Consider the following 25,525-nt stretch of genomic DNA (forward strand, 5'->3'; position numbering starts at 1 on the left):
AATTGCTGTCAGTCTAAACTAGAGAAAATGTGAGTGATATTAGTATTGTCAGAAATATTTTATTTAGTCATGTTGATTTACTGTTAAATAGTATTTTTTACAGTAATTATTTGGATATTTAAGTTGCTCATTATCTGTTTACTAACTTTTGTGTGTGTGTGTGTGTGTGTGTGTGTGTGTGTGTGTGTGTGTGTGTGTGTGTGTGTATAATTTATTATTATTATTATTATTATTATTATTATTATATTCATTCATTCATTCATTCATTCATTTTCTTTCCAGCTTAGTCCCTGTATTAATCAGCCACAGCGAAATGAACCCCCAACTTATGCAGCATATGTTTTACGCTGCGGGTGCCTTTTCAGCTGCAACCCATCACTAGGAAATATTATTATTATTATTATTATTATTATTATTATTATTATTTTAAATTATCATTATTTGTTTATTTATTTATTATTGTTATTATTATCACCACTATTATTAGTAGTATCATCATCATCATCATCATCATCCTTTTAATACATATTGGACCTAAGGAGTCTTGATTTTAAGTTTTATTTAACAATTTTCTTTTTTATATATATATATATTTATTATTTACCAAACATTTATTTAACAATTGTTTCATCCAATACTACAAAAACATTCGAATATGTGCAAATGAATTATGCATCAGTGTGCAATAGCCATGTGAACGCATATAATGTATAAGCTAATATTTATATAAATGTACATGAATAAGCATCAATCAGGGCTCCAATGTTATTAGTGCTGCTGATGCGGTCTGTCGCGGTCACAATGCTCCCTAGCAACCACACCTTGTCAAACATCGCGAGACTGCACGAGGACTAAGTTGAAGAAACATGGCGACGTCTAATTTATTGAAGGTAGGAGGTCCTTCAGTGTGATAATGTTTTGCATCGTTTGACTCTCCCGTAATGTTATGACAGCGGTCTGACCACCGAGTCACTGTAATTAAATCGCTAAACGTGATGCGTTTATTTGAAACAGGATGTTGTCTGTAGCTGTTACACTCTGCTATTTGCTTTTTAATGTTGATGATTTCAGTCTTTTTTTTCTAAGATGTTTCTCCTTCCTGCACAACCAAAAAAACTCACTGCTATCCAAATGCTATGTAAAATGTCAATAGATATTTTATTTTTCCTATCATTAAAACTGGACATTAGAAATTGATTATTTAATTGTCTGTCATAGCTGTCAAGTTCATCTGGTGCCTCTGGTTTTTAACTAATCTATGAATTAGATATATACATTGATCACTATACTAAAATAATTTACTATACATCCACTCTACTTTCTGTTATTCATTTTTTGCTTGAATGCACCCCTAAACTAAATGCAGTTTAATGTTTTAAATGTGTCAGTCACATTATTAAGGAAGTGTTTATTTTTCTGGTGCTCTTTTCTCAGAATAAAGGCTCCCTGCAGTTTGAAGACAAATGGGATTTGATGCGGCCCATTGTTTTGAAGTTACTCCGTCAGGAGTCAGTTACTAAGCAGCAGTGGTTTGATTTATTTTCGTAAGTTGTTTACAAGAAGTCATTAAATATTTAAATTTATATACTATTAGTTTAGATTATCTAAAATGTACAGTAAGATCTCATATTTTCTCATAATATGTGTTTGACTTGCAGAGACGTTCATGCTGTGTGTTTATGGGATGATAAAGGTCCAGCAAAAATTCACCAGGCACTGAAAGAAGACATTTTAGATTTTATCAAGCAAGCACAGGCAGTATGTACTATTTAGCACTTCTGCACATAATAATTGAGTTACACTTTATTATTAGAGTTCTGCTCATCATTTATAACTTTGCAACCAACATGTAATAATTTGCAAATCAAGTCATGTGGTATACTGTATATATGTATATGTATATTTATCTGACCTCAATTGTATTATTTATATATATATATATATATATATATATATATATATATATATATATATATATATATGTATTATTTATATATATATATATATATATATATATATATATATATATATATATATATATATATATATATATATATATGTGTATATATATATATATATATATACACACACACACACACACACACACACACACACACACACACACACATATATATATATATATATATATATACATACATATATACGTATATATACATATACACGCATATATATATTATACAGTTGAAGTCAAAATTATTAGCCCCCTTTGAATTTTTTTCTTCTTTGTTTTATTTTGACTAGAATAAAAGCAATTTTTACTTTTTTAAACACCATTTTAAGGACAAACTTATTAGCCCCTTTAAGCTATACATTTTTCTATTAATCTACAGAGCAAACCATCGATATACAATAGCTTGCCTAATTAACCTACCCTAACCTGCCTAGTTAACCTAATTAACCTAGTTAAGCCTTTAATTGTCAATTTAAGCTGTATAGAAGTTTCTTGAAAAAGATCTAGTCAAATATTGTTAAAAAATAGTCCGTAAGAATTGTCCGCTACAAGAGCTATAACAATTTTATCGTCCACGTACTTGGGTGATGACATTGTTTATTTTAAGTTCTTACTCTGATTGGCTGTCAAATTATTTATATTTTTTTTAGATGGAAAATATAATTGTGTTTTTATCACTATGTGTGGTAAGAATCATTTCTTTCATATCTACATAGCTGCATTTTTACCTACATATGCAGTTTTATTGTTGCAAACAAGCCTTTATTTTTGTAATCCCAAAGCTTCCATACAGTATGTTTTAATTCTTGCTCTTTATTTTTGTCAGCGAGTACTCAGTCATCAGGATGACACAGCTTTGCTTAAAGCCTACATTGTGGAGTGGAGAAAGTTCTTCACACAGTGTGATATTCTACCTAAGCCCTTCTCCAAGTTGGAGATCACCCTGCTGGGCAACCAGGGGAGCAATAAGAAGTCCAATGTTGAAGACAGTATTGTTAGAAAGGTGGAACACTCTCTGTATTTGAACTATATACTTTATTACTTTAACAACAGATGCACAACATGAAATCTTTTCTAATCAGTTGTTTCCTTTGTTTTAAGCTTATGCTAGACACATGGAATGAGTCAATATTTTGTAATATAAAGAGCCGGCTTCAGGACAGTGCCATGAAACTGGTCCATGCTGAGAGATTAGGAGAAGCCTTTGACTCTCAGCTTGTGATCGGCGTGCGGGAGTCATATGGTAAAGCTACCGAAATACCAAAGCACTCGGGTTCTGTCCAGATGGAGCTCTCCTGATGGACACACTCATCTTTTTGCTCTCTTACAGTGAATTTGTGCTCCAACACCGATGACAAGCTGCAAATCTATAGAGAGAATTTTGAGAAGTCATATCTAGATTCCACAGAGCGCTTCTACAAGACACAAGCACCTTCATATCTGCAGCAGAACGGCGTTCAGAACTATATGAAATATGTGAGTGTGTTTTCAAACTCTGCATTAAATCTTTTTGCTATAATTTCTCTATATACAGTTGAAGTCAGAATTATTTGCCCCCCTTTGAATTTTTTTTTTTCATTTTTTAATGTTTCCTAAATGATGTTTAACAGAGCAAGGACATTTTCACAGTATGTCTGATAATATTTTTTCTTCTGGAGAAAGTCTTATTTGCTTTATTTTGGCAAGAGTAAAAGCAGTTTTTAATTTTTTAAAAAACAATTTTAGGGACAAAATTATTAGCCCCTTTAAGCAATTTTTGTTTCGATAGTCTACAGAACAAACCGTTGTTATACAATATCTTGCCTAATTACCCTAACCTGCCTAGTTAACCTAATTAACCTAGTTAAGCCTCTAAATGTCACTTTAAGCTGTATTGAAGTGTCTTGAAAAAGATCTAGTAAAATGAGTTATTAAAACTATTGTGGTAAGAAATGTGTAAAAAAATCTTTTCTCCATTAAACAGAAATTGGGGAAAAAAATTAAACAGAGGGGCGAATAATTCAGGGGGCTAATAATTCTGAGTTTAACTGTATTTATTTCTATGGTTTCTCTTAAATTTTTTGTGAAAAAAAGAGTTTTTGAAGTTGTTGCAAATTTATTAAAAATAAAAAACCTAAAAAATCACATGTGCATGAGTATTCCAGCCTTTGCTCAATACATTGTTTGGCAGCAATTGCAGCTTCAAGTCTTTTTGAATATGACGCCACAAGCTTGGCACACCTGTCGTTGAGAATTTTTGCCCAGTCGGTCAGCTCTAGGAAGAGTCCTGGTGGTTTCAAACATCTTCCACTTACGGATGATGGAGGCCACTGTGCTCATTGGAACTTTCCTCTGCCTTGTGCCTCGAGACAATCCTGTCTCAGAGGTCTACAGACTATTCCTTTGTCTTCATGCTTGGTTTGTTCTTTGACATGCACTGTCAACACTGCATGGGGCCTTATATAGACAGGTGTATGCCTTTTCAAATCATGACCAATCAACTGAATTTACCACAGGTGAACTTCAATTAAGCTGCTGAAACATCTCAAGAATGATCAGTGGAAACAGAATGTACTTCAGTTTAGAGCTTCACGGCAAAGGCTGTGAATACTTATGTACATGCGATTTCTTTTAGGTTATTTATTTTTATTAAATTTGCAGCAATTAAAAAAAATATTTTTTCACGTTGTCATTATGGGGTATTGTGTGTAGAATGTTGAGGAAATTAATAAATTTTATCCATTTTGGAATAAGGCTGTAATATAAAAAATTTTGAAAAAGTGAAGCGCTATGAATACTTTTCGGACGCACTGTATAGTAAAGGAAGAATAGTGAGGAAATGGGAGTATATTCCTCTAATAACAAAAATAAAAGGAATCAAAAGAAAAGAGTGAACAGTAAGACTATAAAGCAATATTTTTTCTCATCTGCACGAGTTCTCCTTTTTGCACAGGAGTTACACATCACAGCTGCACCCCAGACAGAGATTTCTGCCAGACCAGTTTGTTACAGATTTAGCTAATCAACATTATCAGGATGGAAAGGTCCTGTCTCATTCTAAGGTCAAACAGAAAATCTCATCATATCACCTTATGGACTCATTAGATTATTATTTTTTGAGCAAACACATGTACATATGCATAATAAGCTTGAGCACATATATACAGGGTTTATACAGTCTTGGAAAACCTGGAAAAGTCACAGAATTTTGACATGGCATTTTCCAGGCCTGGAAAAGTTTAGTAAAAACCGAAAAACCCACATGGTTTTGGAAAAGTCATGGAAATTACATTTACATTTAGTCAGTTAGCAGACATTTTTGTCCAAAGCGTCATAAGCTGCGGTCACACTAGAGCTTTTGCTTGAAAAATTTAAAACGTTATTAAAAGTGAGTGATTGCTCCATATTTTAAATTTCTTATTTTAAATGATCTTCTATTGGTCTCATGCAATCACCTGGTGTGATTTCGCAGGTAAGAATCCACCAAGCTTGAACTTTCAAATGCAGTGAAATGTGAAACTTGTAGCACGTGCTGGTCTGCCGCATGCCTATGAATGGAAGTCTATGGAGCGAAAAGTGCAGTGTGATCGCGGCTTTTTAATAGAAGTAGTTTTACCTACTATTACTAGCTTAACAAACTATTAAGATTATCTAAAATTTGTTTGAAAAAATGTCTGCATATTGGAATAGAGGTTAGTTGTGTTTGCTTCTTTTCTTTTCTTGGCCAAAACATGCCCTCACATTATTAGTGCTGTGTAAGCATCATCTATTTTACATAAATATAAAAATAAATTGAAACTATTGTGTGTTTTATGATATGCTGTAATAAATGTAAATGTTTCTTATGATTTACCGCTGTACAGTATGTAGATATTACATGAAGCATTAAGCCATGAAAATTGACTTGAAAGTCCTGGAAAAGTCTTGGAATTTTTGTAGTAAAAATGTGTATGAACCCTGTATATAATGTCTACGAAGTATTGAATTATAATTTAAATTTGTAAATAGTAAATTCCAGCACATTTCTGAAATGTCATTATTATGTGTCACAATATTTGAGAGTTGTTCATCCCAGCTTTTGATTGACAGGCAGATGGCAAATTAAGAGAAGAGGAGAAGCGTGCGCTACGATATCTGGAAACCAGACGTGAATGTAACTCCGTCCAGGCAGTGAGTGTTCACCGCTCCAAAAATACTCCCGGCAAGGCCTTGTGGTCCCTCATTATTAAATACAGCTCAGCCTGTTGTGCATTAGTCTTTTTCGCATACCATCGCTGGGTGCTCAGTTTGTGCCTTTTGCATTTATTTAGCTAATGGAGTGTTGTGTTAATGCGCTGGTGACATCATTCAAAGAGACTATCCTAACCGAATGTCCAGGAATGATCAAGCGGAACGAGACAGAGAGTGAGTACGGCAGGAGCTCTGGCACCAAAGGCTCAGCAAGTTCAGGTTGGCAATGGGACACAGTTCCCATCTCTATCTTGCCAGCACCTCCCCATCCCACCATCTGTGTGTTTGTGTGCCAAACATCAAGTCCTCCAAGTGTAAACAAACACAACAGCATGCAACTGTTGTATGTAAAGGAAAGGAAATCCCATACTTTAGTATGTCTGCATGGGAAATATTTATATTAGAATTTTCACCAATAATATGTAAAAGTCATGTGAAGTGCTTTGAAATGCATGGTTTGTTTGATGTGTCACATAATTTTAATTTAAACAAATGGCGGGATATAGATTAGCTCCTCTCCTTATAAAAACAGCCAATAACTTTTTTTTATCACAAATCTGCCAGTTAGAGTGGTTAAAATCAAGCGTCTTGCAGAAGCCGGGACATGTCAGACACTATAAAGCATTTGAAACAAAGGGAGGGACATAGAGTAGCTTCTCCCCTTTAAAAAACAGCCATTTACATTTTGTTTTTATTACAGCTCTGCCCGTTAGAATTGTTGAGATGAAGCCTCTTGAAGGGGGCAGGACATGTCGGATGCTAGACAGCATTTGATTGGCACATTTGATGAGAAAATGAAGTATGAGATGTCAAAAAAAATTTGATTCATTTTGGCAAAAGTGACAAACTGCAAGCTTTGGATGTTTATATCTTCTAAGTGTGAATTTTGTCACTGTTTGGAGCAGGCTTATAGATTAGGACATGCTGACAACTTACTAATACTAATGTCTAAATAACATTATTATGATTTCACGGGGGGTTTAATCTGGTAGTATTGAAAATGAAATTTACTCACCTCAAGTTCTTCCTGATTAACACAAAAGAAGATATTATGAAGAATGTTTGAAAATAGTTGTTGGTCTCAGTTCACTTTAATATTATTTTCTTTCAATGTGGACTAGAAACTTTTTGGTTACCAACATTCTTCAACATACAGTATTGTTCAGAATAATAGCAGTACAACGTGACTGACCAGAGTAATCCAGGTATTGATATATTATATATTTTTTATTGATATATGGCAAACAAGTTACCAGTAGGTGCTGTAGATTCCCAAAAAACAAACAAGGCCCAGTGTTTTTTGTGAAAAAACAGGTGTGAATCAGGTGTACACTATTGAAGGATGAAGCCTGCACTTGTTAGACAAGCATTCGAAAGCCTGAGGCAAATGGGTCGTTCAAGACAATGTTCAGAAGAACAGCGTACTTTGATTAAAAGGTTGATTGGGGAGGGGAAAACCTATAAAGAGGTGCAAAAAAATTATAGGCTGCTCAGCTAAAATGATCTCCAATGCCTTAAAATAGAGGGCAAAACCAGTGAGACGTTAAAGAAAATGAAAAACAACCATTAAAATAAATTGAAGAATAACCAGAATGGCAAAAGCTCAGCCAATGATCAGCGCCAGGATGATCAAAGACAGTCTAGAGTTACCTGTTAGTATTGTGATAGTTAGAGGACGTCTTTGTGAAGCTAATCTATTTTTAAGAATCCCACCGCAAAGTTCCTCTGTTAAAAAAGCCATGTGCTGAAGAGGTTATAATTTGCCAAGGAACACATCAACTGGCCTAAAGAGTGATGGAGGAACATTTTGTGCACTAATGAGAGTATAATTGTTCTTTTTGGGTACAAGGGCCACAGACCGTTTGTGAGACAACCACCAAAATCTCAATTCAATCCACAGTACACAGTGAAGACAGTGAAGCAAAGTGATGCAAGCATCATGATATGGGCATGTTTCTCCTACTATGGTGTTGGGCCTATTTATCGTATATCATGGATCAGTTTGCATATGTCAAAATACTCAAAGAGGTTATTTTGCCTTATGTTGAAGTGGACATGCTCTTGAAATGGTTGTTGTAACAAAACAATGACCCCAAACACACTAGTAAACAAGCGAAGTCTTAATTTCAAACCAACAAAATTAATGTTATGGAGTGGCCAACACAATCCCCTGACCTTAATCCAACCGAGAACTCGTGGGGGGATATCAAAAATTGTGTTGTTAAAACAAAACCAAGAAATGTAAATTAATTGTGGAAAGTTTTTTTTTTTAAGTCATGAAGTGGAATAGCAGCTGAAAGGTGCCACAAGTTGGTTGACTCCATGCAACATGTAAAAAAAGATTTAAAAAAACTGGTCATACAACTAAATATTAGTTAAGTGATTCACAGGATTGATAAATCTTAGAAACACAAATGTTTGTACAAAATAGTTTTGAGTTTGTACAATGAACGAGACACTGCTATTTTTTAACACACCCCTTTCAATTAATTGCCCAATTGCACAGCCTTAAGAGAATGCATATCATGAATGCTGGATCTTGTTTGTTTTTTGAGAATCTACTGCACCTACTGAGAACTTGTTTGCTATGTATCAATAAAAAAATACCCCCCCCCCCCCCCCCCCCAAAAAAAAAAAAAAAACGTTCACAGTTTCTGTATGTTTTAACGTTTTTAAAGTGTTTTTGTTCTGCTATGTTGTGTTTTTGTAGAGTTGCACCTTATGTTTTCACTAATGGACAAAGTTCCCAGTGGGATTGAGCCAATGCTGAAGGACCTGGAGGATCACATCATGAGTGCCGGTCTGGCTGATATGGTGGCTTCAGCTGAGACCATTACCACAGTGAGTAGCTGCTATTCTTTACCTGACAGATGCATCGCTGGTACTGAACTGTACATGAGTCCAGTTGTCAGTAGAGAAGCCATTGAATCATCTAAAAGCGTATTCATTTTTATTATTCCTTGATGGGATTTTGATGTTAATTTTAATGCGACTTATGTTTTTCGTTTTTCAGGACTCTGAAAAATATGTAGAGCAGCTTCTAACATTATTTAACCGCTTTAGTAAATTAGTCAAGGAAGCATTTCAAGATGACCCACGTTTCCTAACATCCAGGGATAAAGTAAGTCTGCAGAAGATTTTTCATTAATTCAAACATTCACTGTATATTTATATACAATTATATATCAGATCATTTTTTATCTGTGGAAACAATAATGGGACAACTTGGAAATTCTCAGTTTCTGTAATTATTTTCTTCACTTTCTGTTTCTTCACAATTTCAAGATATCGTATGTGGTTGAGTAAAGTATAATTTTTGTTTTGTTTTGCAAAATGACAGCTGGTTAAAATAAACAGAAACCAAGAGTTAAGAACTCAACATTTGGTGGAATAACCCTGATTTTCAGTCAACAATTGAAAACATATCTGACTAACTTTTGTTTTTCTAAATAACAAGAAATAAAGAAAGGAAAGAGAAATAAAGCTAATTAACACTGTCATACTTGAAATCTGTTATAAATGTTATCAGACATTTTTAATGAAACATTTTATATTTTAACTTCTTTACCCATTATAGCATTTTACTCAAACCCATATAAATATATGCAATGCTTAAGAATTTTCAAGAGGTCTCAATTGTTTCCTATGCCAATTTTTTCCTATGTGTGAAAGTGAATATTATTCATTCTTGATTGATTACTTCACATGGGTTTTTACACAGGCTTACAAAGCAGTTGTGAATGATGCCACAATATTTAAACTAGAGCTTCCTCTAAAACAGAAAGGGTAAGACATCTTCACATCTTCATGCACATGTCAGGATTGTGATTTTTACACAAATTCCCATAAATTGCAATGAATTATACTCAATGAATTGTTAGTCTCAATGCTGCAAGATGTGTCTACTTCAATGACATGACAAATAAGTTCAAGTTTAATTCCAGAAGGAGAGATTATTTTTTGTATATGAACTCTGCATCTCTTTAAAGTATTCAGGAGCAGTGTCTCTGCTAATTGGACTGCTTCAAGAACAATAATGTTACTATTTTGCTATCAAGAAATTTCATGTCACTTTTCTTCTAGATCTTCCCAATCATTTTATTAATAAAGTCACATGGATGTGATGACGAAAAGCTGCTGTTTGCATTAGGGTTGTGTAATTAATCGAAATTAAATTTCTATTTAAATTTGGTCTCCAACGATTATGAAAATACAATAATCAAGATAAAACTTTTTTGTGTCATATCTCACTTTCTTTCAAACAGTCCACATTCATTCCCAATTTGTTCACTGTGAATTACAATTTTACATAGAAATCAATAAAATAATGTAACGTGGCTTTTGCAGACTGTGTTAAAATACGCTTCTAGTGTTTATTCGCTTAAAAAAGTAATGAATGAACATAAATATTTGAAATGACAATGCATGTGGGAGAGGCACGGTGGCTCAGTGGTTATCGCTTTTGCCTCACAGCAAGAAGGTCACTGGTTTGAGTCCCGACTGGGCCAGCTGGCATTTCTGTGTGTAGTTTGCATGTTCTCCCCATGTTCGTGTGGGTTTGCTCTGGGTGCTCCGTTTTCCCCCTCAGTCCAAATGCATACACTATAGGTGAATTGGGTAAACTTTATTGCAGTGTATGAGTGCGTGTGTGAATGTGAGAGTGTATGGGTGTTTTCCAGTACTGGGTTGCGGCTGGAAGGGCATCCGCTGTGTAAAACAAATGCTGTAATAGTTGAGGGAAAATCCAAAGGAAAATGAATGAATAATGCATGTGTGAGAGTAAATTTGAAACTTGTGCCAGTGACAGTGGCAAATATTCTTGTCACAGACTGTGCTTATTATTATTAATCAAACAGCAAAAGACAAGTCACTCACTGCTCTTGATTGAAGGATGGATTTTTGTGGGTTTAATAAGAAACAAATCAAATCTCACTGTGAAGACTATGCTTAAAGCACAGTTTGTTTCTTTTGTATAACTTTATTCTGTTGGATTATTATGGATATTATACTTTTTTTTCGTTTTGTTTTCGTTTTAGTTATCCATTTAGTTGTGGTATTTAGGACTTAACTTTCATTACCTCAAAAATGTATAGGTGTTATTTATTTATTTATTTTATCTGTTTAATTATTCATTTAAATCACATCTGTTTTGGTCATATGACCTTCTCATAATATTTTTGAATAATTGTGATTACAATATCAACCAAAACATGTCATGATTATGATTTTTCCCATAACTGAGCAGTCCTTGTTTTGGTCATATGTCCTTCTTATAATATTTTGGAATAATTATGATAACAATATTGATTATTATTTTACACATAACTGAGCATAGGTCCACAGCTATGTTTATTTACAGTAAAACAACTTCAACACACCATTTATTTATGTCTAATTAATCGTTAGTGTCCATAATTTATTACGTATACGGGTAAGACTTTACAATATAATTCCATTAGTTACTTTTAATTACTTGAACAATCAATAAACAGTACATTTATTACAGTGCTTATTCACCTTTGTTAACATTTAATGAAAATACAGTTGTAAGTTGTTAGTTCTTCTTAATCACAGTGCATTAACTAATGTTAACCAACACAACTATGAATTTTTATAGTGCATTAGTTAATTTTTTTTTATATGTATTGCTCATTTTTAGTTCCTGTTAGTAAACATATTATTTAATGCTGTCTGTTTGTAAAGTGTAACCCATATTTTTGTCTTTAGAGAATATATACTAATTGATCTTTTTTTGATAATGTATTTACTGTGGATTAATTTTATATTTGCAGTGTGAGTCTGAAAACACAACCAGAGTCTAAATGTCCAGAGCTGCTGGCCAACTACTGTGATATGCTGCTTCGAAAGACGCCACTGAGCAAAAAACTCACCTCAGAGGAAATAGAGGCCAAGCTGAAGGAAGTGGTTAGTGAGTGGGTGGATGGGTGGAGGAACCAACAAATAGTTTCATTTTAGTGGCTGTATTATTGCCCCTGACTTATGTTTCTAATTGTCAAATCAGTTGAATTATGTCAGTCGCTTTTTTTTTTCAGCTGTTGGTTTTAAAGTATGTTCAGAACAAAGACGTCTTCATGAGGTACCACAAAGCGCACTTGACCCGCAGGCTTATTCTTGACATTTCTGCAGACAGTGAGATCGAAGAGAACATGGTGGAGTGGCTCAGGGTAAGAGACTTGAAATGATGGTGGATGAAAAGCTTTTTCAGGATCTCTTTAATTATCTTTTGTGTGTGTCAGGAGGTTGGTATGCCCGCAGATTACGTGAACAAGCTGGCCAGAATGTTCCAGGACATCAAAGTATCAGAAGACTTAAATCAATCCTTCAAAGAAATGCACAAACACAATAAACTTGCATTACCAGGTCAGATATGCCAGTTTTGGAAAGCTTTAGAGCTGTTCTGTTGTATGTTTGGATTACCTGATATTTGGGTTGTTGACATGACATTGCATTTCCACTCTCACACATGACAAAAATGAATATTTTTAGTATTGTCATCATTTAAAATTCAAATAAGCAATTAAACAGTTATTTGTCTTCCATCGACCTCTTGTTATTAGGGTTGTCAAAAGTATCGAGTTCAGTACCAATCAGTACTGAAGTTTTAGAACCATCCACTTTTTGCTAACATTTAAGCACTGTTGAGCATGTTCTTAAACACTGCTGATTGGCCATTGGGCTCAACAGAAATGACTGTGATTGGCCTTGAAGGCTCATCATTCTTCACTCCTGTTCACCAAGTGCTAACACAGATACACTAATGGATCGACTGATCTTTGCTGTGTTTAATTCAAAACAGTGTAGAGCAAATCCATCGATGCCCAGCTTCACAGGTCCCAAAACAAGCAAGCCAAATGCGATAGTGGCGAGGAACAAACTTCATCAATTAATGAAATGAAAAATGAAAGTGAAGGAAAAAAAAAAACCTCCAGAGAAACCAGGCTCATATGGGCATGACTATTTCTCCTCTGGCCAAGCTTCTTGTGCAGATCAGCTGTCTGGAAAGTCAGTCAGGAAAACACTGGACATCCATCATGGAGAAGTTAGGTCACCGGTGGGTGTTCAGGCTGGCCCACGGTATCAATGCAGAGACTTGTCTGTCACTGGGGTCTTTCAGCAGGAATCAGTCTCATGCTTTTCATTCCTCCATGACCACCACAGCATCTGCTCAGTATACATCCTGGTCCAGGATTATGGAGATCTCAGGATAAGAAAAAATAAACTAATAACTAACATAAGCGTAGATGCCGTTCAAATTATAATGTTTTTTGGGAAGTGTTCCCGAAAGACATTATGTTAGTCTGTATTTTTCTTTTTTTTCTAATTTTTTTATTCTTATATTAAATTCTAATTTTCTTTAGGAACATGGCCAACAGCGCTAAGAATGTTAGCAGGAAATTAGGCGTTTTTAAAATTTCAGTACTGATTAGTACCAAACTCGATACTTTTGACAACACTACTTGTTTTAAAAATTGCTGTTAACACATTTTTTTACTATTTAGAGAAAAAAATTAAAAACTGACCTATGGTGTTATTCGAGGTCTTGAGCATACTTCAGTAAATTACAACTCTAATAAATTAAAAAGAAAATCTTAACAAATACCTTAGACCTAATTTTAGGAATTTTAGTAAATGGCAGTACTTTTTTCATCCGCATATTTCTGAAAAAATAGGAACTTTAAACATTTTGTCACTGAAAACCATGTCCTCTGGTTTGACACTCCTGTACTTTTTGTGCAATTTTAATCTAGCAATTCCAAAGTAAGTTTTAATAATTGAAGGACGCCATTCGAAATCATGTGACTGAAGCCTCCTGTGCACCCCATGACATAAACCTGTAATGTTTTTGTATCAGAATCTTGTCATATTTAACATACATGAAACCACTCTAAAATTAAGTTGTGTTGTCATTTGGTGTGACACCCGTTTATTGACAATGACCAAGTATGACAAGTCATGAAGAAGAAAAAAATCATTTTATATCAAATAAATAACATTAAATGAAGGTGATGTCCAACAATGAAGATAAAGCACTCTTACTCTATTTGTATATTATTAAGAGATTTTTTTCACCATAGGACATATTAAGGATACAGTAGAGTAAAAATAAAATAAAAAAATAAATAATATATTAATATTTATAATAATATAATAACAATATAAAAATATAATACAATATATAACACTAACATTATATAAATTATAGTAACAGTGAAAAAATTGGTAAAGTTATCGACCACTTAGATTTTCTCAAATATCAGATTTCAAACTACATTAATATACTGTATGTTGTTGTTGTTGTTTTTTTAAGTAATGTTTTGCAAATAATGTTTTACTTTCTATTCATCAACTACTCATTTATGTGTTGATACTACAGCTGACTCAGTCAATATAAAGATTTTGAATGCGGGCGCGTGGTCTCGGAGTTCAGAGAAAGTGTTTGTGTCGCTGCCCACCGAACTAGAAGATCTCATTCCTGAAGTGGAGGACTTTTACAAGAAAAATCACAGTGGCAGAAAATTACACTGGCACCATCTGATGTCCAATGGCATTGTAAGTGGCAGCTTCAGACCTTTGTGTAACGATATGCTCTATTTACTGTGAAAATTTGAAAAACACAAGGCAAGCCTCTTCCCGTGAGACTGATTTGTTGTTTGTCCGCTTTGTACTGTCACCATTAAAAGGCTTAAAATTTGAAGCTAAATCTGAACAGTGCTGCTGGGGCATTCTGGGGGAATTTCAGAAACATTTTAGAAGCTTTTCCAGTTCTCCTTAAGTTTAGGATTTTAATGTTTCCTTTTTCTGTGGAAAAATGGGCCCAAATAATGGTAAATGCCAAACTAATAAATTTCATGGATGCAGATTTACTGAGTAATTCACTACTTTGTCAAAATAACAATTTTTACCTAAGAGTTGGAACCAAGTTACATGGTGATAAATATGACTTTAGAAAGATGTCAATGTTTTTAAGCATTTTTAAAGCATTTTTTTTTTTTTTAGTTTTTTTTTTCACAATTTACTTTGCTATAACTCATAAAGTGTTAAAGATATCTTAATGCCTTTTATAGATTTCAGTTGTTAACCATGTTTTCTTTTCATATCCATGCTTTAGGCCCCTAGATTATACAATTTCATATAGTTTCAGTACAAATTGTCAGTCAATAGTCATACTATCTTTGGAAATTAACCATATAGGGCCATCAAAAATGTAATGGTTAGAAATGGAATCTAAATAGATATTTCACGAGTTCACACTCACAGATATTTGACTGTATAGAGTATGCATATTTGGCCAGCTGTCCGGAGAGAGGGCTCTGAGCTCGGAAAGACATCCTAACTCGTGTTATTCCCCTTATCAGGATAGAGAGAGATAGAGTCTGAACGCAGTGTCTAGCCCGGCTCCAGATGGCTCCCCCCTCAGATATAAGTAGGTATCAGGTTTAATAGTGTGGAGTTGGGTTGGTGGAGGGATGCTGAAGTCAAGTGAAAACGGAGGTATGGCGTAGGTTATAGGGGTTTGGTCTTGAGCTGATTGGATAATAGAATGATTTTCTGTGATTAATTAGCCGAAATTAAACACCACTTAAATTACATGCATGCAAACAATTTACAATGATCATTATTGTCATAAGATGAAATCAAGATGTCTAAAAGCAACATCATTTACTAATATATTCATCTCTTTGTAACAAATTGACTTGTGCCGCCATCTTACTCAAGATATTTTCAGCCCTGTGTTATTGGCTCTAAAATTCACTTGAAACTTGTCATTTTGTTTTATTACGGTACACTGTTAATACATTCTTGCAGCCTCACATTTTTTAGTTGAATCAAATTAACTTTTTTAGGCATCTCAACTTGCATCAATCAGACTGACTAAAATATTAAGTTAAACCTAAAAAATGTAGTTGATTAACCTGATTACCTTAATAAAATAAGCTAAAGCAACATAAAAATGTTTGCTGCACTGACTTTGTCATTACGGCTTCACAGTGTACTTTACAGCCATTGTAGATTGCTAACATCTTGTAATCCAGTGATATGAAAATTAATGTTGTACATGGACAGCACAATGTGATAGATCTTAACCTTCTACTTTGATGACTTATTAGAAAGTGACAGTGATGAGGGCTGGGTTTAGCCAAATTTGCATATACCAGGCCTCAGTGTAATGTAGATGGTCATTTACAGCCTTGCCTCACAGCTACAGTTTTTAAAAACACAGCACGGTCATTGAAAACAACTGTAAAAATATGCTGGCTTTAGAAGAGAAAAAAAATGCTTCGCTGGACACACGGTCTTAGTCTTTGAAATGTCAGGTTTCTTGCAACACCGGATTTGGAGATTAAGTCTCGCTTTGACATTTCATAAGGTCTGTCGTGTCAAGGAAACAGGTCAAGTCTGGTCTTATCTCTCCTATCCATAGATCACGTTTAAGAATGAAGTTGGCCAGTATGATTTAGAAGTCACAACGTTCCAGTTAGCGGTGCTGTTTGCCTGGAACCAAAGACCAAGAGAAAGGATCAGCTTTGAGAATCTGAAACTAGCAACAGAACTTCCTGACGCTGAGCTCCGCCGGACACTTTGGGTAATGGAATCTTTTGTTACAAACAATTTGTATTTTATACAGCTATAAGAAGAGCATTCTCGGAACTTAAAATGAATATATGAAATAAAAATGAATAGATCTGAAATGATACTGACTTTTGGGAACTGCCTGACACGTTGTTATTTTTGTTGTTGTTGTTTTTACATGTGTAGTCTCTTGTAGCTTTTCCCAAACTAAAGCGCCAGGTGCTGTCCTATGAACCTGTAGTGGGCTCTCCTAAGGATTTTGCAGAAGGCACTGTATTTTCCATCAATCAAGAGTTTTCTTTAATGTAAGCACACACATAACAGAGTACATTTGATCATGAATGAAGTATTCAAGATAATTTTTTTTAAATTATGCATGTTAATGAGGGATGAAGAATTTATTGGTTACCATATCAACATTTGTGGGGAAAAAATGTTGTGTAATCATTAAAGACCTGGACGAAAGTTATGTTGATGTATTAAAGCTGTCAAATTATGGATTATTTCCGACGTTTGATCTACTTCATATATATGCAGCTTGCCATGAGGGTTTAGATATTTGCTTTTCACATAAAAAAGAAAAGAAAGATCTAGAGATTTCTTGCAGCTAGGTTTTTAAAATACACTCACTTGTCCACTGTATTTGCTTGCCTATTCTTTTTGGAATCAGGTACAAAAAAAGTCATATCAATATTTATTTTTATATCAGCAAATGTATTTGTTATTGACTTCCAAATATAAGGAGTTGTTAGTTAACAGTATTTATCGAAATTTATGCATCACTAAAATTAATTTAAGTTACAGTTCACACCAAAATTCTGTTATCATTTACTGACCCTTCACTTATTACAAAACTTATTTGAGTTTCAAGTATTGCTGATGAACAGAAAGAAAATATAATTAGAAAAGAAATTAATGCCAGTAGTAGCCATTGACTTCTGTAAGTTTTCGTTTACGTAATATGGAAGTGTCACGATCAGCAACGATCAAGCAGTTGCAGATCACTAGAGAACTACAAATCCCATCATGCATCTCATACACACACCACTTCCAGTTCTCACACACAGCTGGAAGCTCATTATCGACTGATTACCAGGACTATAAATACACCTCACATTCACGTGCTGAGTCTTGTTCCCCTGTAACAGTTCTAAGCAGTTTCCCTGCCTTGTCCTTCCGTGGTCTTGATCTTTTTTGTACCGCCTGTACTGTTCGTTCTCCTGCTTTGCTGACTACGCTTTTGGATTACACACGTTACTGTTTGTTCCTTTTTGACCGTTGCCTGTCTGACTACCTAATTTGGACCCTCAACTCAATTGTACCCTGACTCCTATGTTACAGGAAGTCAAAGTCTGTAATATGCGTAGAAAGGCATTCGTTCATTACGTTTTATTAACAGTTGTTTAAACCTTTGGCTTCAGGATGATTCAGAATTCTTTAATGAAAAGAATCACATTTATTTGAAATGTAATGAAAAGCATAACTTTTGATCAACTTAATGAAACCTTGTTGAAAATAATTAATTAATAATTAATTTATCCTTAAAAAAGATTTGACCGACCACAAACATTTAAACTGTATTGTACATACCGCACATCTACTATACTATTTTATTACTGCACACTCTAACATATTTCAGTTCAGCGAAATGTTCTCTTTTGCACAGAAAAAACTCCAAGGTTCAAAAAAGAGGAAAGATCAATTTAATTGGTCGATTACAACTCACCACGGAGAGAATGCGAGAAGAAGAAAATGAAGGCATAGTTCAACTTAGGATATTACGCACACAGGTATTAAAATGATTGAACCTATACCTTGATTATATTTATGATGGATCAAGTCACATCTGTTGACTGTTTATTATGCTGTTTTCCCACTTTTAAATCAAACATACTGTGAATAAACTCAAACATAAATATAAGATGACATAAATAGTGATTCTATGATCCTGGGATGCTTTCAAACATTTTTGAACGAGTTGCCATGTTTTCTAGTCACTCGTTGGCTGCTTTTCCTTTGCCATCTGGAGAACTCAGTCAGAACGTTTCTTTATGAATATGTTATTTTTGTAAAGACTTGCATATTTACTCTGTACTCTCGTCTTTACTCTGTATAGGAAGCTATCATTCAGATCATGAAGATGAGGAAGAGGATTAGCAATGCGCAGCTTCAGACGGAGCTGGTGGAAATCCTAAAGAACATGTTTTTGCCCCAGAAAAAGATGATCAAGGAGCAGATCGAGTGGCTGATAGAACACAAGTACATCAAACGGGACGAGACAGACATTAACACATTTATCTACATGGCATAGCCGACCATTCCCAGTGCAATCTGGGCCACTTTTTAGACACTAGCTCTCCTTTTGGAGGAGTTCATATCTGACATCACCTCACTGCCCAGCCTGGCCTGCTGGGTGGCTGACTAGATTTATCTCAACACACATCATGCTGAGAAATCACTGACAAAACCCTGCCTTACAAATCTATGAGATAAATAAAAAAGAACTTTTGTGGAAATAGAGGAGTGAAAGCGGGCAGGAGTCTGTGTGGCTAATTTATACGCATGTCAGCAGTCTTGGGCAGCTTAAATGCATCTTTTAATTATGTTTTATGACCTTTCCACGCCAACTCACTGGGTGGAAACATTACTTTACATCCTAAAAAAGCCATCAATTCTCAGTTTGAGTACAAATGTACTATTTTTCTAGAAATTTCTGATAACATTTAATCCACATTTCTAATTATTATTTATAATTTTAGAGCTTGTGTTTTTTTTTTTTTCTCACAAAATTGGCAGTAGGTCAAAATAACTAATGATTACAAAATCGGTTATTCCATAAAATCTAAATTTCTTACTTCTTCTAAAGTAAAAACATTGGTATTGTGCTGTCTAAAAATGAATATAAGCATGTCCAAATCTTGTCACCTTTTTTATTTAAGGCAAAACAAAAGAAAAAGCCCTAAATGGATTTTTTTTTTATTCGGTAGAAAGTCATCATTTTACAGAGTAAAAAACTGATTTACTGAATAACATAACTGTAAATGATAAGTCCCCAAACAGAATATTCAAATTATATTTTTTCCCCCATGGCTGTGAATAAAGACAGTTCAATGTAGTTTTCTTTATATAATGTACATAAATACGAAATAATTGTTTCCTAACAAAAATAATATAATTAGGCCATCTAATTCTTAAAACAAGAATAAATATATGTGAATTTTATGAAAATTTAATTTTAATTTTAAAAAGAAATAATGAGGAAAAATATCACTTTTCACAGTTTGATCAAAAAGTAAAAGTACAGTGAATATTCAAAAATGTAGTGTTTAAGAGCTAAAGTAGGAGCTAAAAGAGCTAAGAGTAGGAGCTAAGCTAAAAGTGGGCCTTAAAGGTGCTGTATGTAAGTTTTTAACTCTTCTAAAGTATAAAAATACCATAATATGTTTACAGATGTTTAAGAAACATGTTAAGCGAACACTCTTGTTTATCTAAAAAACAATGCTGAAGTCAGTTATTCTGCTTTGAAAATGTGCGTTAGCGTGCAGAGAAAGGCTGTCTTTGTTTTGGGTCTTTTAACCCGCCCAATGCCAGTTTAGCCAATTATATTTTAACACTCCAGGTTGCCCATTTTATTCATTCAGTCAGAAAGGCTCTCAAAGCATGCACCCGTGACCGAAATTCAACCTTTGGTGGACAGTAGCAGACTCCGAAATGAGACGGAGATCCACATGAGGTTATAAATTAGAAAATAATATAAATATTACAAATGCAAACATTACGTGAACGGGTTACATTGTAACTGTGTGTGCTAATTTGCTAAGTGACAAGATTTGCAGTGATAAGCAATTAGGCTGTTTGCAACTGAAGAAACATGATAGAAATTTAAATACAGCCATTCAGAAGCACAGAATATGCACTTACTCGCAAAATTCTAAGGTTTATAACATAATTAATACAACAAGCCTCTTTAACATTATTAAATGTACATGCTGAATTGTGTTGGTTTTGAGTCACAGTTTTAAAGTTCAATTTCAATCAGTTTATTTTATTTATTTTATATTTATATTATCTTCTATCGTTTGCCATTGCTTTCAGAATACGGCTCAAATCACCCTTCAGGCTCGACCGTCAGGCTCTCTCCTGTTGGTCCTCAGTCTGGCAGTCTGCACTTGTGTTTGTTGTGATTCAGGAATGCAGCGCCTAGTGCAAAAACTGGGTGTCAAACTTACATACTGCACCTTTTAGCTTGAGCTGTAAACAATAATTAAACATTAGTTTGGATGTTTATTTTCAATTATTTAAATATTTTCAGTTTCTATTTATACTTCACAGTACTGATAAACTCATAGTTTGCTTATTTCAAAACATAATTCATTACATTATGATTCATTACATCGTCTTCACAAGGTCTTAAAAAGATCTTTAAAAGGCCTTAAATTCACCTTCATAGACCGGCAGAAACCCTCCTTTCATTGCCTTAGAAAAAGTTGAAATCAAGGCCAATTTTCTTGCTATTAATCAAATCATCCTCCCCATTCTCAGCATTGTATGTTATTGCAGAGAAGCGCAGGCCTGAGGCGTTTTTTCCTCCTCAGTAGTTTTACCCATCAGCTCACAGTCTCTGCTTAGTGTGTCCCTGTTTGTCTCCCTAGTGGCAAGTTAGAAATGTACACTGCCGCTGTCCATGGTGCTGACGCCTGCCTTCTCATAGCATTACATTGAGTTGCACCACGATGCTCCTGGATAATGCCACTACATCTCTGACCAAGAAAAATGACATAATGCATCGTGTATTTATTATTGCAATCACAGTGTGTGTGTGTGTGTGTGTGTGTGTGTGTGTGTGTGTGTGTGTGTGTGTGTGTGTGTGTGTGTGTGTGTGTGTGTGTGTGTGTGTGTGTGTGTGTGTACTGGCCATACATTGGTGTCTACCCCGCCGCACATGCTCAGAATAGGAGTCCCCCCTCCGCTCGTAGGCCCCTCCCAGACACGCGTGCGAGTGATCCGGAGCCCGGAGAGGAGCTTCAGTTGCACGGGACCGCAAGAACGTCGCTGGATCCCGGGAGGACCGGAGAGAGAGAGAGAGGGAGAGAGAGAGAGAGGTAGAGAGACACCACCGTGGGACTGGAGTTGTGCTCAGGTATTGGATTATTTCACAGGCAGCGAGGCCGTGCTGCTCTGTTATACTGGCGATGTGTGGCATCAGGTCGAATTTGACACGTTTTTTTTTTGAATGCCAGCCTGTAATTATCCGCGCAAACGAGACGAGCGCGCTGATTTATGCTGATCGTATGAAGCGCGCGAGGTAAATCTTGCCACCTGACGGGACGCGTGCTGAGGCGAGAAAATAATAACATCACGCTTGTATTTGATGGAGATTCGCGCTGGTCGCGGGCATAAATTGTCATGTGTGTGCACGGGAACTGGAAGCCTACCGCATCTTCCCGGCGCGTTTGGGTAAAGTAGCACCCAATTGTTCTTGTATAGGGAAGGAAATCACTTTCAGTCGGTAATTAGTTGTGCCCACGCCTCGCGTTTCTTATTGAGATAAGTTAGACCACCGGTTTGACAGGAGTGGGCAGTCCAGCGGTCGTTAACGGGAAGCTTTAAACCCAAACTGTTAATACAACAGAATGATCTGATAGCATGTTTTGTGGGTGGATGGATGGGAAAGCCTTATGCTGTAGTGCTGTCAGGTGTGTTATTTAGTCTTGTCGAGCTAATAGGATCAAGGATTACATTTTTTAAAGTATTTTTAACGATTTAGCTATATCTATGACTAAACTAATCTTGATGGAAGCTTATTCGATTTCCAGATCAATTAGTGGTGTTTAAAGAAGATTTATAATATATCACAAAAATACATTGCTATTACTTATTTTGAAGCCCAACTGGTAGCTGTGGCCATTAGCTTTTCAGGTGGTTGACCTGCCAGCGTTTTCTTCTAACATGACTGCCTTAAATCAGTATGGACAATACCTAGAAGGGTTGTTGGTGGTGGTTTACCATCATATAACCACCATAGACCTGCTGGAAAGCAGCTAACATTACGAATTTCCTTCTGGGCTTGTAAACTTGACTTTACTATTGTGGCTAGTTCCAACTAATTTAATTATATTGGGTCTAATATGGTATAATTATAATTAGCTAGTTGTCAGGTTGCCATATTCAGAAAAGCATTTTGATTAGGTTAACCATGTAGTATATTGGTTTAGCAGCTAATGGTCATCTTAGAATGTCTAGATACCAAAATATTAGTAAACTAATTTACTGCTCTAACAAGTTTACTAATACTATTACCTGCCTGACTGTACTTAGTAGGTTGTGACTAACTGACCAGTCACTTTACTTAACAAATAAAGAATAGAAAACAGATTGACCACATTAAATAAGTATGATCAATTGGTAGCTGACATTTTTTAATTCATTGATGAGCTAATTTTTATACTATATTTTTATATCCTTCTTATAATGTAAAAAATGCTGTATTCCACACAACTCCTTCATGTTGTCCCAACATAAATCGATTGTTAACTTGTTTTTGTTTTTACAGATTAAAGTGGATTGAACACAAAACAATTAAGTTACCCCCCCCAAAAAAAATTGTTGATTCAGCTCATTTTATATAAGTAGTTTGACTAAGTCTGTACAAAACAGTCATTATGTCCTAAAAAAATGGTACCTTCTAATATTCATTCATTCAGTTTCTTTTCGACTTAGTCCCTTAATCTGTTATTTAACTAGTTTATTACTTACATTTGTTCTGTAGCTGACCTTACTGACCACCATAATGAGATGATCCACTAGTAGCTTGTTTGATATATGTCCAAGATTATTTATAAATAAAATAGTTAACATATATCATATACCGTGGCCAGTTTCTAACTTTGATCAGATCTTTAGCTGGTAGATCTTTAGCTGGTATACTAGTCTAAGATGATCATCTATCTTTAGCTGGTATACCAGCTAAAGATGATCATCTTAGACTAATTAGATATTGGCCACAGTTTTATAAATGTCAACCACCATCTTAAATTGTACTTAAAAGCAGGGTTTGTATACATTGCTAGTTTACAAGTCAAACTAGCTCAAAAGCACTTCTAATTATTCTCTAATTTGCAGACATACAGTAGTGGCTGTTTTGTAACTTAAGAGGGCTCAACAAACTACATAATTAAAAAAAAACACTTATCAGTCATACTTGTTTAATGTGCTTAATGGACAAATCAGTCAATAATTGTTATCGAAACCTACAGTAAGCAATAAAAGGAGTTGATATCGTTTAAGTATATAGTTTTTGTAAATTTGTGACATTATTTTTGTTGCATTAAATTAATAATCCTATTCAGAAATGATTGTATTTCTTAAATCATACTATAAAATATGAGCTACTGATAAAAACAAAAAAAAAACATTGGTGATGAAATAAGTGTTATTTCGATTGAGAAGTAGCCCTTTCAACTCTGACTGCTGTACATTTTGAATTAATTTAGCGTATTTATTCAGCAGTGACTATATTCTGCATGCTGTCTGAGTGTTCTTTTCCGGTCGTGGAGTGTTTGGGTGACTGTGTGTGTACAGTATTTCTGTTTAGACCATATACTACATGTATTCATGAGAAGGCTGCAGTGACGCAGCTGGGATACCCTGAAATGGTGATTATCGGCAAGGGGAGGGGAGGGTTTCATCAAGCTCTCTGGTGCACTGTTTCTCTGCCAGCTCTTCAGTGAGGCCTCACGATTTTTCTCCATCCACCGCCACAGGAAAATTTCAGGATTTCCTATACCATGCATTTTCTTCAGATACTCGGTTCTCTGGATCTCCCTTGATTTTTTTCACATTAAGCGCAATGCTTAATCGAGCCGAGACCATAAACCTCTTCATTCCACTACCCCGCTTGTAAACTTTTATGAGCTTGTGCTGCATCAATGGGGTGTGAGAGAGAGTCAAAAGGCCTTTGTTTGTCTGTCAACTAGCACTTTATGTGTCAGTCATTTGGCTTTGGTTTAAAAGGGTAAGTTCACTTTCAGAATAAAAGAAAACATTTTGATCAGAAATTTAAAAAATGAGATTAGAAATGAGGTTTTTGAGTTAAACCTGTAGGGATTTTTTCATATAGTGGACTCATATAGTGCTCAGTGGATTAAACATCGAAACTACCATTTTAATGCAGCAGCTTCATAGAGTTGTAAAAATTCCATTTAAGAAATACAGATCTCACGATACAGTGCAACAATCTGTCATTGTCTTAAAAACACTTGTTTTAATTATATACTTTTAACCACAAATGCTTGCATCCAAAAGTTATTGGCAGTCAGTGGAGCTTTTGTGGTTGAAGGGATAGTTCACCCGAAAACCAAAATGTTATTTATTATCCCTCCTGTGGTTTTAAACCTTTTGAGTTTCTTCTGTTGAACACAAAAGAAGATATTTTGAAGAATGCTGATTGCATTCTATTGAATGCTGATTGCATTTAAAGTATATATGAGCCATATCACACGAGTAACAGTGCAATGTTGCTGTATATCGGCACTGGTGGGAGGAGTGCGTTAAGCGAGTGCCTTATCGTCCCATATACAGTCAATATGTGACAATATACAGTCACATCGCACTGCTACACATGTGATATTGTGTTTATTCAACAGTTCGATAGCATAATCATGTATGTAAAATAGAAAATCAAACACGGAGAGTCTAAAACCCCTTTTGTATTAGGAATTTCTTTCTTCCACCATTCATTCACATCTGCAG

General features: G+C 34.9%; 2 protein-coding genes across 16 annotated transcripts in view; both read left to right on the plus strand.

Moving 5' to 3' along the window:
• Positions 1 to 794: 794 nt before the first annotated feature.
• On the plus strand, positions 795 to 19,308 carry cul5b (cullin 5b). 14 transcript variants are annotated; one of them, XM_073935322.1, is made up of 21 exons: positions 795 to 890; positions 1,435 to 1,544; positions 1,659 to 1,758; positions 2,623 to 2,658; positions 2,799 to 2,975; positions 3,074 to 3,215; positions 3,303 to 3,448; positions 4,905 to 5,013; positions 6,041 to 6,121; positions 6,262 to 6,400; positions 8,892 to 9,022; positions 9,195 to 9,302; positions 9,903 to 9,967; positions 11,974 to 12,106; positions 12,235 to 12,366; positions 12,439 to 12,562; positions 14,577 to 14,752; positions 16,626 to 16,787; positions 16,961 to 17,079; positions 18,441 to 18,564; positions 18,891 to 19,308. In XM_073935322.1, coding segments are annotated over exons 7-21 (1,800 nt in total). In that variant the 5' UTR covers positions 795 to 890; positions 1,435 to 1,544; positions 1,659 to 1,758; positions 2,623 to 2,658; positions 2,799 to 2,975; positions 3,074 to 3,215; positions 3,303 to 3,446; the 3' UTR covers positions 19,086 to 19,308. The 14 variants fall into 14 exon arrangements, with proteins under 14 accessions (XP_073791423.1, XP_021330127.2, XP_021330129.2 ...); XM_021474452.3 differs by lacking the exon at positions 4,905 to 5,013; XM_021474454.3 differs by lacking the exon at positions 4,905 to 5,013 and having other exon boundaries at positions 6,262 to 6,355.
• Positions 19,309 to 21,800: 2,492 nt separating this feature from the next.
• Positions 21,801 to 25,525, plus strand: part of capn5b (calpain 5b) — a 70,654-nt gene continuing 66,929 nt past the window's right edge. For both annotated transcript variants that reach the window (XM_009295397.5, XM_001345078.8), the window contains exon 1: positions 21,801 to 21,914. The gene's annotated coding sequence lies outside the window, so the exon portion shown is untranslated. The remainder of the gene's footprint in view (positions 21,915 to 25,525) is intronic.

This window comes from Danio rerio, chromosome 21, assembly GCF_049306965.1.
Source record: "Danio rerio strain Tuebingen ecotype United States chromosome 21, GRCz12tu, whole genome shotgun sequence".
In the NCBI taxonomy this organism is placed as follows: domain Eukaryota; kingdom Metazoa; phylum Chordata; class Actinopteri; order Cypriniformes; family Danionidae; genus Danio; species Danio rerio.

Bases quoted from the DNA above. Each gene is read 5' to 3' on its own strand.
- cul5b (XM_073935319.1), top strand. From the start codon at position 867: ATGGCGACGTCTAATTTATTGAAG. The intron at 9,023-9,194 runs GTGAGTAGCTGC...TTCGTTTTTCAG, and splicing joins CAGCTGAGACCATTACCACA to GACTCTGAAAAATATGTAGA. The intron at 16,788-16,960 runs GTAATGGAATCT...TTACATGTGTAG, and splicing joins AGCTCCGCCGGACACTTTGG to TCTCTTGTAGCTTTTCCCAA.